This window comes from Melospiza melodia, chromosome Z (assembly GCF_035770615.1).
Source record: "Melospiza melodia melodia isolate bMelMel2 chromosome Z, bMelMel2.pri, whole genome shotgun sequence".
In the NCBI taxonomy this organism is placed as follows: Eukaryota; Metazoa; Chordata; class Aves; order Passeriformes; family Passerellidae; genus Melospiza; species Melospiza melodia.
Window position 1 is genome coordinate 81,688,098 of NC_086226.1, and position 13,597 is coordinate 81,701,694.

A 13,597-nucleotide genomic window follows, 5' to 3' on the forward strand; every position below is an offset into this window, starting at 1 on the left:
CCTGTGCTGCTTTAGGGTATAACTGCGCTCCATAGAGCTCAAGAGTTATAGAGTGTGAATTAGTGTCTTCACATTTTAATCAGACAAAACTATTCCTCTGGGCCTGAAGCCTCAGGCCCTGAAAGTAAAAGCAAAAATGAGTTGGGGGGTAAATTACTTCATTACCTGAAGATGTAATTGGAAGATTAACCCCTGGAATGCAAATGGACCAAACGAATAATTGCGTGAAAAATTTGTGACCGTTTTTTAAAATCCATTTTGGGTGCAGCCTCTGGGAGGCTTCTGACAGCCCAAGGTGTTCCTTTTGAAGGCCTTTAATAAATACCCACTTTATTATCTTGATCTTGCCTCTGTTCTAGGCAGCCACTCCAAGGCATCCTCACATCCCAGGCAGGCTGGAGCCGCCTGGACCTGGAGGTTGTTATAAGTACAAACAGCTGCCTATTTTTTTTAAAAGGTTGCAGAGTTCAGAGGTTGGGCGGGTTGCTGCCAGGGTGGAGTTCTAACTGTTTGTTATTGTAATCACTGGTCGTTTTCGTTAACTACCTGTTGTTGATGATACCTGGTTAAGAATTACACCTTTTGTCAAGTGACACCCTGCTGCTTCCTGGGACATGGCACCCAGATGGTGTGAGGCTAAGGGAAAATTTTCCAGGATAGAAATACATTTTAATTTAGGTGAAATGTACATTTTTGAGTTGAGTCTGTGGTTAGTAACCATAGTTATTTAGCCACACTGCAAGGTCTAAGCTCAGTGAAGGACAGAGATAAAGTGGGGGAGACAGAAGATGATAAAGAGAGACAGGGATTGCTGTAAGGGCAAGTCAGCCTGACCTCGGAATTCTTTCTGACAAAAAGAACTAGCGGTAAATGTCATGCGAAATCCATAAAAATGACCATGTATGAACCTATTGTGAAACTGTATGCAGATCTATTTGAGAGGAGGATAAAAAGGCACCTGGAGTTTCCAGAGGTACGCATGTCATTTTAGGGGAACAATTCCCACATGTGTCCAGCACTGTAATAAACATACTGGCTTTACAACTTTCACAAAGTTGTGGAGTACTTTTTCTTTTCTCCACAAAACAGGTGGAGGGGAAGGGCATTGAGTCAACATGCAAATGACACCGGATCCAGCATGCAGTGGGAGAGACCCCTCACCAAACCTAGCCAAAAACCCCTAAAACAGCAGGCCTAGACAAAATTGACGAATCAAAGTGATGTCTGGACGTGAGGAACGAAGCCCAGAGCCTGCAGAGATGCTGAGACCTTTTTTGCCCCTCTCCACGAGGACCTTGGCTAGAGGCAGGACCCTGCAGGCCAAACTAAAAGAACAAGGTGTTATTCCAATGCTTTCATGAGGATGGAACCTCCAACTCTGCTTACAGACCATGGGACAAAGCTGGGACAAAGAAGAACGCGGCTTTGCCCCCTGGTCCGGAGGAGTCCCTCCTAGGAGCAGTCGTGGCGTGAGTGCGGTTCTCCCCACCCGAGCTGACTGCTTTAAATAAAGTCACTAACAAGGAGAAAAATCTCCTCCTGTGTTTATTTCAGAGGTGCTGTCAGCTCTGCATCCCACACCCGCGGCTGGGGGGCTGTGGTGGCACCCCGTCCCTGCCCACCTGCGCTGCTTACCTGGGGGGGAAGAGCTTCCTCTTCTCCTGCACGGCGGCGCTGACGGAGTTGTGCTGGCCCAGCAGGTAGCCCGTGGCCAGCACGCCCGTGCCCGCGGCGGCGAACAGCGCGGGCGCCGCGCGCCCCGCCAGCAGACGGCAGAAGGTGCCAGCCATTCCTCTCTGCAAGGAGCACAGACACGGTCAGCCCGGCCGGGAACCGCTCCCTGAGCGTTGTCAGCGCTTCTGGGTGTTATTCTAATGTGGTGTGGTTTGGGTAATGGGTGGTTGGCACAGACATGTGTTCCAGATTGCAATGCAAGATGTTTTCCATTACCATCTGTACGGCAGATTACCTTTGCCAAGTGGGCAGTTTGCCTTATCTCTCTCTTTGAGTGACCACATTCACACCTATTGAACGTCCCTGCATGGCTGATAAGAACTGCAGCATCCCATTGGGAGATGTGAGCCCAGAGGGAGGAGCCAAGCATTGCTGCCCAGATATAACCCAGGGGGAGGAGCCAAGCATTGCTACCCAGATATAATCCAGGGGGAGGAGCCAAGCATTGCTGCCCAGATATAATCCAGGGGGAGGGGCCAAGCATTGCTGCCCAGATATAATCCAGGGGGAGGGGCCAAGCATTGCTGCCCAGATATAACCCAGGGGGAGGAGCCAAGCATTGCTACCCAGATATAATCCAGGGGGAGGGGCCAAGCATTGCTGCCCAGATATAACCCAGGGGGAGGAGCCAAGCATTGCTACCCAGATATAATCCAGGGGGAGGGGCCAAGCATTGCTACCCAGATATAATCCAGGGGGAGGGGCCAAGCATTGCTGTCCAGATATAACCCAGAGGGAGGGGCCAAGCATTGCTGCCCAGATATAATCCAGAGGTTTTTGAGACACCAGCACAGCTTTCTGCAAGGGATTCCCCAGAGGAACAGCAGCTGTCTCGTCTCCCACTGGATCTTCAGAGGAAGAATACATCCTTCTCTACAGATCTCCCTGCTCCAGCAGAACCACCCCTGGCACTGGAGGAGGGCTGAGCCACGTTTCCAATGGGAGTGCCACCAACACCCTGACCCACAGGGAGTCAGGTTGGGTTCTGACTCTGGCAGTGTTGCTCTAGTGTACTGCATTGTTCATTTTATCCTTTTATTTGTTTCCTTTCCCTATTCAAGAACTGTTATTTCCTGCTCCCATATTTTTGCCCGAGAGCCCCTTAATTTAAAATTTATAGCAATTGGGAGGGGTGGGGAGGGTTTACAGTGTCCATTTCAGGGGAGGCTCCTGCTTTCCTTAGCAGGCTCCTGTCTTTCCAAACCAAGACAACATATTTTATGAAAAATGTTTTTGCCGGGATCTTTTCTCTTGAGAAGCTGGGAAGCTTCAGCTTCTCCATGTTTTGCTGCTCTAGAATGTGATCTGGAGAATTGTTTACTTGGCACGTGAATTGTTTTTACTTGATGACCAATGACAGCCACCTGTGTCGAGGCTGTGAGCAGTCAGATTTTATTATTAATGAGATTAAAAGATTTTATGGTCATTCTGTTATTTTCTTTTGATAGCTCTCTGATGTCTCTTTTCTCTTTTAGTATAGTCTTAGTATATAATGCAATGCAATGCAATGCAATACAATACAATGCAATACAATACAATACAATACAATACAATATAATATAATATAATATAATATAATATAATATAATATAATATAATATAATATAATATAATATAATATAATATAATATAATATAATATAATATAATATAATATAATATAATATAATATAATATAATATAATATAATATAATATAATATAATATAATATAATATAATATAATATAATGTAATATAATATAATGTAATGTAATATAAAATAATAAATCAGCCTTCTGAAACATGGAGTCGAGATTCTCATCTCTTCCCTCGTCCTGGGACCCCTGCGAACACCACCACAGATGATGTGCATAAATTCGTGCTGAGGCTACAGTAATCTCACCTGATGGAAATGCTGGCATGCCAAAGGAGGGTTCTGGAAAATTCCCTCTGATGAGATTACAGTGATACGCACCAAAATCCCAGCCCAGGAATATTCATCTCCAGAAATTTTGATTCCAGAGGATTATTGCTTTGACCAAATCCCAGCAATATGCATCTGATATGCATCATCCATAAGATAAATGTGTGTCTCCTAGAATGGATATTGCAGGAGATTTTCCTCTAACAAAGTGAGTTATTTAGCAATTATTTACCTCTAACAAAGTGAATAATTTTTCAGTTTCAGGAAACTCTTAGCAAGAGCGGCAGCAAGAAAGGAAAAACTACATGAATATACTAAAAGGATAGGATCAATGATAGGAAAGCAAGAAACCCTCCCTGGCAACCCTTGGAGCCTAGAAATGTATAAAAAAGACTTTGTGAGGGCTGTGTCTTTGTGATGTACAGAGGAGAGGAGCCAGAGTGCCCCACCTATCCCACCCAACGCTGTTAGCCTGGTCTGAGCTTTGCTTGTGGCCTTTTTATAATTGTATTTTAATTATGGAATAAATTCTCCTCATTAATCAAATTGGCTAATTCATTTATAACAGTTTGTAATCACTTTTTATCTACTTTTGATGTAGTGTAATTTGTTAATCCTGTGCGGATTATATGTTTTAGTGTGATAAATATATTGTGGTTTAGGCTCTCTCAAAATATCAAAATAGAGACTGTGTGCTGTGTATTATAACATTAACTGTTGTAGAAGTAGTTAATGCCTTTGTTTGTGTCACAAACTGACAATGCTGAGAATATTTTGGATAATTGTGTGAAATAGTATATAATTATAATGTTTGTAATGTTATGTTATGTTATATTGTATTGTATTATATTATGTCATGTTATGTTATATTGTATTGTATTGTATTATGTCATATTATATTGTATTGTATTATGTCATATTATATTATATTAGATTATATTAGATTAGATTATGTATTGGCATGTGGGGGTCTGAAGGAGGCAGGGAGTGTTTTTTCCTTACAGGAATCAGATTTGGATGAGGATTGCTGGTGGGTGTGATCTCCTTAGGAAGATCCAACTCCTGTCCAAATAAAGGAAAATTCCATGTATCTAAATTCTAATTTGTGTAGCTGACAGGAGCTTTTTCTTCAAGCTGAACTCTGGTGAATCACCTTTGGGAAATGAGCATGGAAGGTTTGCAAGAAACCCATGACATTTCTCCCAGGATCTGCTGTTTCAGTTGTTTTACAAAAAGTTTTTCCAAGTGTTATTTTTCATGCAACCTCTCCACCATTCTTTTGGAGGTTATACTCCTCAAAGCATTTGATTTTATTTTTAGTGAGCAAATAATTCCCAATAATTTTCTTGTAGATTTGGGTTAGTGACACCCAAACCCTTTACTTCTTTGTCTTTCTCTCTCTTGCCCAGACAGATGCAATGTTGCACCTTTACCTTCTCACTTGGTAAAAAGTTCTTCTTTTTGTGCTTGCATATTTTTATTTCTATTTTGGTTCTATATTTTAATTTGTGCTTGCATATTTTTATGCTGCAAGCCAGTGTTTTCTTTCTACACCAGTCACATTTGTGAGATGAGTAACACGACGTGTTCCATGTTTGGAATAATTTGTTTCATGTCCTCTGTTGTGCTTCAATTTTTTGGCAATTTTTTACCAGAATCTTTTTATTCTATCTCCTCCATGCCTTTGAAACACAGTATCCAGTTAATATAACTGCATTTCCAGAGAAAGGTGCTGATTGTTTGACAGAAATTTCAGTATTTTTCACAGAAAGATTCTCCCTGGATCTGGGAGTTTGTTGAGGTGAGCTTCAGGACAGGCTTTTGTGACTGCAACAGGATTTTCCCTCCCAAAACGCAGTATGAGCATGTTTGGCTGCAAATAAAGATCAAGTGAGAGGTTTCTGGTGGAGATTTTTCTGATGACTTCTTTCCTGTGTGTTTGGCAGATCGTTCTTGCGCCTTTTCACGGCATAGCACCCTCATCCCACACTCTGGAAATATTTCCTGATGACTAATCCGCGCAGAACCATTGTTGTCACACCTGTGAGGCGCCGTGTGTGTTGTCACAACAGCTCTGTGTGTTCATAGCTCTGTTTCACCATTGCCAGGAGCTGGCTGGCAGTCAGAAACCCGTCCTGAAAACTGCCAGCCATATCAGAATCCCAGCGCAGATTTATGATATATGATATGATGATATTGTGACTTGAACAGCCCCAGGCACCCACCAGCGTGGAGTTTTTGGGGGGCTTCTGAGCCCTGTGCTGTTCAGAGGACAAATATGGTCCGCACGTGTGATTAAATCAGAGGAATCAGGTGCAGGGTGTGCTCAGGAAGGAGTGAGAGGCACAGCAGGGTTGATTGTGACCTGGAATCCCCAGAGCAGCTCCAACCCAAATCTGTAAGGAAGTCATTGGGAATTTGCTCACTAGAAGCACAATCAAATGCTTTGAGGAGTTTGGCATAACCTTCAGAAGAAAAGTGAGGAGGTTGCAGGGGCTGGGTCTGTGCCCTCTGAGCTCTGCTGAGCTGCACTGTGGGGCACGGGGTGCCAGCACAAACCAGAACCTGTCAGCACACAGGGAGAGGAAGCACCTGGGAGAAGGGAGAGATGAGCCGATGTTGTGGTGTGCTGTAATGTCCCATTTTGGACTTCCAGGTCATTTCCCCAAGTGTGCCTATACCTCTCTCCCTTCCCCCTTGCCCCCATGCTGAGTGAGTCCTGTCAATCAGGCTGAACATTCCAGCAAGGCGTCGTGTGGTTGGTCAAGTTCAAAGGATGCCCCTATGCCCAGGGGTCATTGGCCTGTCTGGGTGTCATCTTCCCCTGAGACCCTACCCTCTCACCTGGTTGGTGGCTCACCTGCCCCTTCCCTCCCCCTGTCCCTGAGCTTAAAAGGTGAATGAGACCATGCGGCCGGGTTCTGTTGGAGCAGTTGCTCACGTTCAGACCTCTGTAACCATGGAATAAACCTCTGGACATTAAACCCTCCAGCAGAATCCTCTCCTTTTTCTCTTCACCATCGCCTGAAGCTATTCCTCCTGAGGTAAACGGGGTTCCTAACAAGCCTGGACTTGTTCAGTGCCCAGCTGCAATCTCCAGCAAGCCAAGGTATCTCTGGGGTGATACACCGCAGTTGCTGCCTTTGGCCCGGCAGCGAGGGTCAGACTGGCCCAGGCACAATCTAACTGGTAATATTGGGAGCCTTATTCCAATATTTGGCGTCCCTGGGTGGGCACGAACCACCAACCTTTCGGTTAACAGCCGAAAGGAGGGAAGGGTCTATTTCCAAAAAGGCAAAGAGACCTCCTTGGTGAGCCAGAGGGTGCAGGCTGTGTGTGGGAGGCTGTGGCTGTGCTGCTGAGGGAGCTGAGGACCCCTCCTCACTCCGACTCTCACTGAGCTTTGATCCCCACAGCTGAGATTGATTTATCGCTCTGCAATGCGCCAGAGCCCAGGTGCGTCCCCTGGGGCTGCAGGCTCATCCCTGGCCCTCAGGGAGGGTGCTCCTGGCCCTCAGGAGGCTCTGCCTTACCTGACAGACACTTCTCTGGCAGCTCTCAGAAGCCTCCCACACCGGAGACGCCACAGACTGCGCAGGTTGTCTACCTAAAAAAACATAAAACAGAGTAAAACGGGATTTAAAAAAAAAAAAAATACAGCACAGTGGTTAACTGTCACAGACATCTTTTCATGAAAATCCTTTCCATAGGATTTTTTCCTCCTGAGAAGCTGAGAGGCCTCAGGAACAAAATGCAAACAATGGTTATCTGCTGCTGTGGAATGCAACAGGTGCATCTGTGATTGAGCTCATGGGGTTGTTTATAATTAATGGCCAGTCAGCTGACTCAGACTGAGACACAAGCCTTTGTTATCATTCCTTCTTTTTCTATTCTTAGCAGGCCTTCTGATGAAATCCTTTCTTCTATTCTTTTAGTATAGTTTTAACGTAATATATATCATAAAATAATAAATCAGCCTTCTGAAACGTGGAGTCAGATCCTCATCTCTTCCTTCAGCATAAGACCCCTGTGAACACGGTCACAGTCAACAACACATCTCTTCTGAGAGTGGAAGGTGTAGCCTGCTGATGGCAGCAGGGAATTGCCAGTTTGTGACGGTCTGGTGCCCAGGGGAAGGTGGAAGGATAAGGAAAACATCACCTGGAGTGCTGTGGTGTGAAATACCACGCTGTGTTTGGTGTCAGGTACATACAGGCAACGTGTGTATGTGTGATTGTGATATGTGTGGAGACCCACCATGGGACACTTGCGAATTCTAATAATAACTGAGGAAAGTAAAGCATGGAAGAAGGCCTTTGAACCTATCCTTTGTTTGCAAGTAACCCTGGTTGGTTTAGGGGCATTGGAATTAAAACCTTAAGGATGTTGCTTTTTGCTTGCAGTTAATCCTTAAAGAGTTCTGCAATAATAACTTTTTGAAGTATAATTTTAGAATATTGCTTGTACCCTTGAAATGATAGCTTTGGAATATATATAAAGGAAACATGCTTATCTCACACCCTATTGAAGCAGAGAAAAACAGCTTGAGAAAGGAAGATGAACATCACCTCAAGGATCTATGGTTTCAACCAAGGGAAGCTGGACATCACTATGAGATATATTGGTCTCATTTTATGAGATTTATAGTCTCTGCAACTAAAAGGTGGACCCAATCTGGAGAGCTGGACTTCTCCAGATGAGATTTGTCTTCCTTCTTTCGGAAACCGGCCCCCCACCATATGGGATAATCCTTTTGGGATGCATCCTGAGAAAAACTAAACCACAGTTTAGTAGTGTGTAGAATTGTGATGTAAAAATTGGGAATAGAAACTGCTGATGAGTAAAAATGAGAATAGAAACTGCTGAGAAAGCTGATGAGTACCCCTATAAATACCTGCAAGCCTCACCTATCGGTGTGCAGTGGGAGGGAAAACTTCCCCCACTGTGCCCAGCGCTGTCTTGCTCATTCTTTACCATATTAATTAATTAATACATTGATTGCTGCTGGAATATTGGCCTAGCCAAGCTTCTTATTCATGCCAGTGGGAAAGGGAGTGTGACCCTTTCCAGCCCAGGGCTGTGGCTCCTGCTCTCAGCTTTGGCCACACGGGTGGGCTCTAGTCCTGAGAATGTCCTGCAGCCCAGGCAGTGCCGCAAATACTGCACAAAAACTGCACAAAACCAGTGCAAAAGCTGCGCAAAAACTGCACAAAAGCACGGTGCACAGCTCAGCCAAGACAGTTTTTTACAAAACGAGGGCACAAAATGAATAAAATGATCTATTTGACAAGAAACAATGTCATTTGGGTGGTGGGGGGTGTGGTCCGTTCTTCAAAAGATAGCGTGACTTTGAAGCAGTGCATTGCTTCAAAACCAACATTTTTGAAAGATTCATTTGCAGAGAGTCTGACTGGAATGGCCCCAAAGTAAGGAAAGATCCTCATCAGAGCTGGTTTTGTGAAGCCTGACCTCAGATCATTAATAACTCCAGCTCTTCTTTCCCCACAGAAATGGTCAGCCTGCCCCTGCAGCAGGTTTGCACCGTCATTACCTCTGATTAAAGGGGTCTGCTTTCCCCAGGAGCACTTTGCCAGAATTGCTGTGCTGCCATTCAGGTTTCACCACAGACCAATCCACTGCACGGATTTCACTTTCATCTGGGTAATTTCACCACTGCACAGCCCAAAAATCGAAACTGCACATATTTTCCTCTTGCAGGGCTTTGCTGAGCGCCTTCCCTGGTGCTCATGATAGAAAACCCACGTTGTTGTGAGTGTCTGTGGTGGTGCCACAGCACAGCTGGGAAGGGGAAAGAGCGATGTTTCATGGCCAGAACAATTTCTGAGGCGTCAGTTTCAGCCCTTGGGGAGGAACTGAGTGAAGGAGAACACCTCCCTTAGGAAAGCATCTGCTCTGTGTTCAAAACCATGCAGAGACGGTGTGGTCTGGAGAAGAGAAATAAATTCTAAGGGTTAATCAACCCGAGGTTAAAAAAAAACCCAAAACCCTCTAAATCCTGGCCTGCATATCTGTTCAGCTTGAATCAATGGTCTGTGATGGGGTTGTCTGCAGCCCTCTCAGTCCCACCAAGGTTTTTTGTTACCATTACTTTCATTTCCTCCTTAAACTGGAATGGCTCCTCATGAGCAAAGGAGTTTTCTTCTCTTCAGGAGGATTCTGAAGGCACTGACAAAAAATTCTTACGGGGCTCTTGATAATGATTTATTGATTTCTGCTTTAAATTTTATCTGCGGTAAGTGGTTCGTTAATTGCACCAACCTTCCCTAAGTTTCAAAATCTTTCAGTCCACCACAAGCTCCATGAGAATTTGGGCTTTATTTTAGCTAAATCATGAACTGATTATTACTGTGTCATTTGTCCATGAGAGATCTGATTGTTATGTGATTAGATACAACACCTCTTTTGGGTATAAACCGTAACAATTTTATTTTTTAGATTTTTAACAAGCCTCTCAGGATTCCGGGCGCGAGGCCTCAGTCATGCAATCACTCAGGAAATGCTCAGCAGCAATAAAACTCTTTCTCCAAAGCGTGATGGGTGAGCACACCAAGAGGCAGCCCCTTCAGGAGCAGTTTGACGATGCGGATATTTTGGCGTGTGAGAAATGCTCAGAGGTGTGACCCACGCTGGGCTGTTCCGGTTGGAATCTGCTGCTCTGCTGTGCCCTGCAGCCTCCCTGTGCTCCTGTCCTGCCAGCCCTCAGCAGTTCCCCCTTTACCTGCTGGGGATGGACGCTCAGATTTTGTGTCCCGGCCCATTTTCTGCACCAGGTGTGTTTCCTACAGGTAGAGCTGGGGTTGGGTTTTCCTCCTATTCCTCAAGCTTTTCCTTCCAAGGTGTTTTAGGCTGTGTGAGCCTGTCACTCTGGTTTTTTAAGATTTTCTAAGCCTTCTGATGTTTGCGTTCTTGTAGCGAGCTTTCTCACGCAGTTTCTGTAAATAACTCATTGTTTTCCATTCCTTTATGGAGGAGGAGAGAGTTGATGCACTGTTGGTTTGTCCAGTGTCATTGGAGAGGTGGCACTATCACCCTCCAATCCACTGCCACTTTTGGAAATCTATAAATGTTGGAGGCAGGAAACAAACTTCCCTTTTTTCCTTCACCTTGAGAAGAGCGGTGCACACTTGTGTAATTCATGTCCTATAGTGAGCCTGCCAAAATGCTTACAGGGCTTGCCTTGTGCATTTCCCCCTTTCACCTCAGCCTGCCGTGCCCCAGACTCCTGCTGGGGATGCCCTTGTGCCATCTGTGATTGGGCTCATGTGGCTGTTTCTAATTAATGGCCAGTCACAGTCACCTGGCTCGGACTCTGTCCGAGCCACAAACCTGCTCTCCTCAAAAAAGGCATGCGTGCCTCTGAGAACTTCAGGTCCCTTTTTATCTCTCTCACAAATACATCTGCGTACAGTATTCACAATAGGTTCATACATATTAATTTTTATGGGTTTTGTGTGACTTTTACCACTAGTTCCTTTTTATCAGAAAGAATTCCGAGGTCAGGCTGACGTGCCCTTACAGCAGTCCCTGTCACTCTCTATCATCTTCTGTCTACCCCCCTTCATCTCTGTCCTTCACTGAGCTTAGGCCTTGCAGTGTGGCTAAATAACTATGGTTTCTAACCGCAGACTCCACTCAAAAATGTACATTTCACCTAAATTAAAATGGATTTCTATCCTGGAAAATTTTCACTTTGCTTCAGCCCAAAGGATTGCAGGAGTCACTTCAGGTGGAGGATTCCTTTGTAACCCCAGCTTGAGCCTCAGAAACCTCAAAACTTCTAATATTTCTAATTCTGGCAGAATTATGAGAAATAACTCTGGCAGAATTATTAGAAATTATTAGAAATATTTTTTTAAATAGCATTAAAAGTTAAAATTCTAATATTTCTTTTAAATTCTAAGATTTCTTTTAAAATAACATTAAAAAGAGTTTTTCCTGTTAATTCTTCACTTTCTTGAACCTCTCTTGAGGAGGAAGTTTCCTGCTCCACCCTCCCCCGGGTGCTTTCAAGCAGGTATAGGTCATCCAGTATTTCACACTTGCCCGGAGGGAAGGAAGGTGCCAGGGTTACAGTGACATTTCTAGAAATAGAGGCAGATTAAATACTTGAGCCGTGTCCTGGGTGGCATTAATTGCCGTGCCATGTGATGCTGAGTGACATTTGGGAGGAATGGCAGAGCCACAGCTCAGGTTCCCACCGAGGGCTCTGCATTTGTGTGTGTGCAAAACCAAATCCCAGCCCAAAAGCCCCCGGCCGGGCCATCCCTGTGTCCCACGTGCTGCAGGCGCACGGAGCCTGGCCTTTTCCACGGGGGCAGCAGTTCCTCCAAGCCATCCCCAGCTCCAGCTAAACCTACGGAGGGCAGTGGAAAGTTTTTCCCCCCGCCCGTCCATGGAAGGTTCTGGAGCCTCAGCAGCATCTGCAGCCGCTGTCACGAGTCACTGCATGGCTCAGAGGCCATTTTTAGACACCCAGAATTCAGTTTATGTCCCTCCTGGTTTGCTGCGTGGCCCCGCAGCTCAGAGAGCACGACGCACAGCAAAGCAGCCCAGCCCGGAAAGCGATATTGGGGATTTTTGTTGGCGGTTTCTCCCCGCTCACCCTCGGCATCGCTCAAACCCCTTTGACTCATCCGGGCTTTGGGACGCAGCCTCCCAAGTGCAGAAACAGCACCAAGCGCAGGCAGGGCTCTGACAGTGCCCTAATCACAGCGGGCAGCATTTCTACCAAAAAACATCAACCACGTCTCAGCGTCCTCCTCCCCGTCATTCCAGAGGGACAGCAAAAGGTTATAAGGACTTACTAATTTGGAGGGGGGGAAAAAGGAAAAAAAAAAAAAAAAGAAGAAGAAGAAAAAAGGATAAAATTCCAAACTATGCAGCTGTGGCCCGATGTGTGTGGGTAGAGCAGGCATGGCAACTCTTCACAGCTCAGACACCAACCCCTTGGTACCACCATGACTTTGGGTTCCTGTCAGCTGAAGGTCTGGCTGGTCGGGCCCGACCAGGTGAGACCCAGGTGCCCAAATTCTCCTGCCAAAGCCCAGCCAAGGTGCAGGCACCGCTCACCCTCCTGAGCCAATCTGGTGCCATTGTGCAGTATAAACCTCTCATCTTCGCAGTGCAGAGAGCTACAATCAAAACCACAAAAAACTCATGTAGTTAGACACATTTTCTCTGAACTAGGCACTCATCTGCAAAGAGACTTATCTTTCTCTAGCTAAAATTGTTACTTAAGGGTCAGCATTAATGTCTGGGCTTTATGGTCCTAGAGGTCTTTTCCAAACCTTAATAATTCTGTCATTAGATTATTTGAAGCAGCTGCATAGTGGGGGCTGGCACGTACTTCCCTGCACCTAAGTACTTGCACAAATCAATAAATTACCACCAAATTAACACCACCATCCTGCGGTGCTTTGAATCACTTTTTAGCAACCCCTCGCACTGGCAACTACAGTTTGAGGGTAGAAAAGCAATATATGTGCAGTGTCACTGACCTTGGAGCTGGAGGTAGGGACGTCCTGCTGCCTGCAGCGAGCCCAGAGTGTGAAGGGAGCAGGAGCTGGGCACGGACAGGAGCCCAGGAAATCTGAGAGGGGCAGGAGGAGGTGAGGAAACCAAAATAATTGCTGCAGGGGCCAATCCTGCCCAGCTGGGTTACGTGAGTGGCATTTGCCTGGGCAGGGGTGCCCTTGAGGGCGTCAGCAGGATGTGGCAGCAACATCGTGAAAAATGTGTATTCTGTGATTGGCTTTTGGCAAATATTAAAATAAATATTGTCTGTGTTATGTTAGAAAGTGATGCTGTATTAATTCTCTTAAGTAGTGTGTTAAATACAGTTTTCGGTTATAACAAAATGTTAAAATAGAAACTATGCTATGTAGGATACTTTTTCTAAAGAAAGGACTTGCAGTGAGACAGCAGCCACAGGACACCTGA

General features: G+C 45.4%; 1 protein-coding gene across 1 annotated transcript in view; it reads right to left on the reverse strand.

Annotated features, from left to right (window-relative positions):
* CKMT2 (creatine kinase, mitochondrial 2) overlaps positions 1-13,305 on the reverse strand; it is a 35,263-nt gene extending 21,958 nt beyond the window's left edge. Inside the window, exons 1-3 of the mRNA XM_063179674.1 lie at positions 13,156-13,305; positions 7,171-7,244; positions 1,636-1,796 (exon numbers count right to left, since the gene is read on the reverse strand). Of these exons, the coding sequence (XP_063035744.1) occupies positions 1,636-1,790 (155 nt within the window). The 5' untranslated portion in view covers positions 1,791-1,796; positions 7,171-7,244; positions 13,156-13,305. The remainder of the gene's footprint in view (positions 1-1,635; positions 1,797-7,170; positions 7,245-13,155) is intronic.
* Between the last annotated feature and the right edge of the window lie 292 nt (positions 13,306-13,597).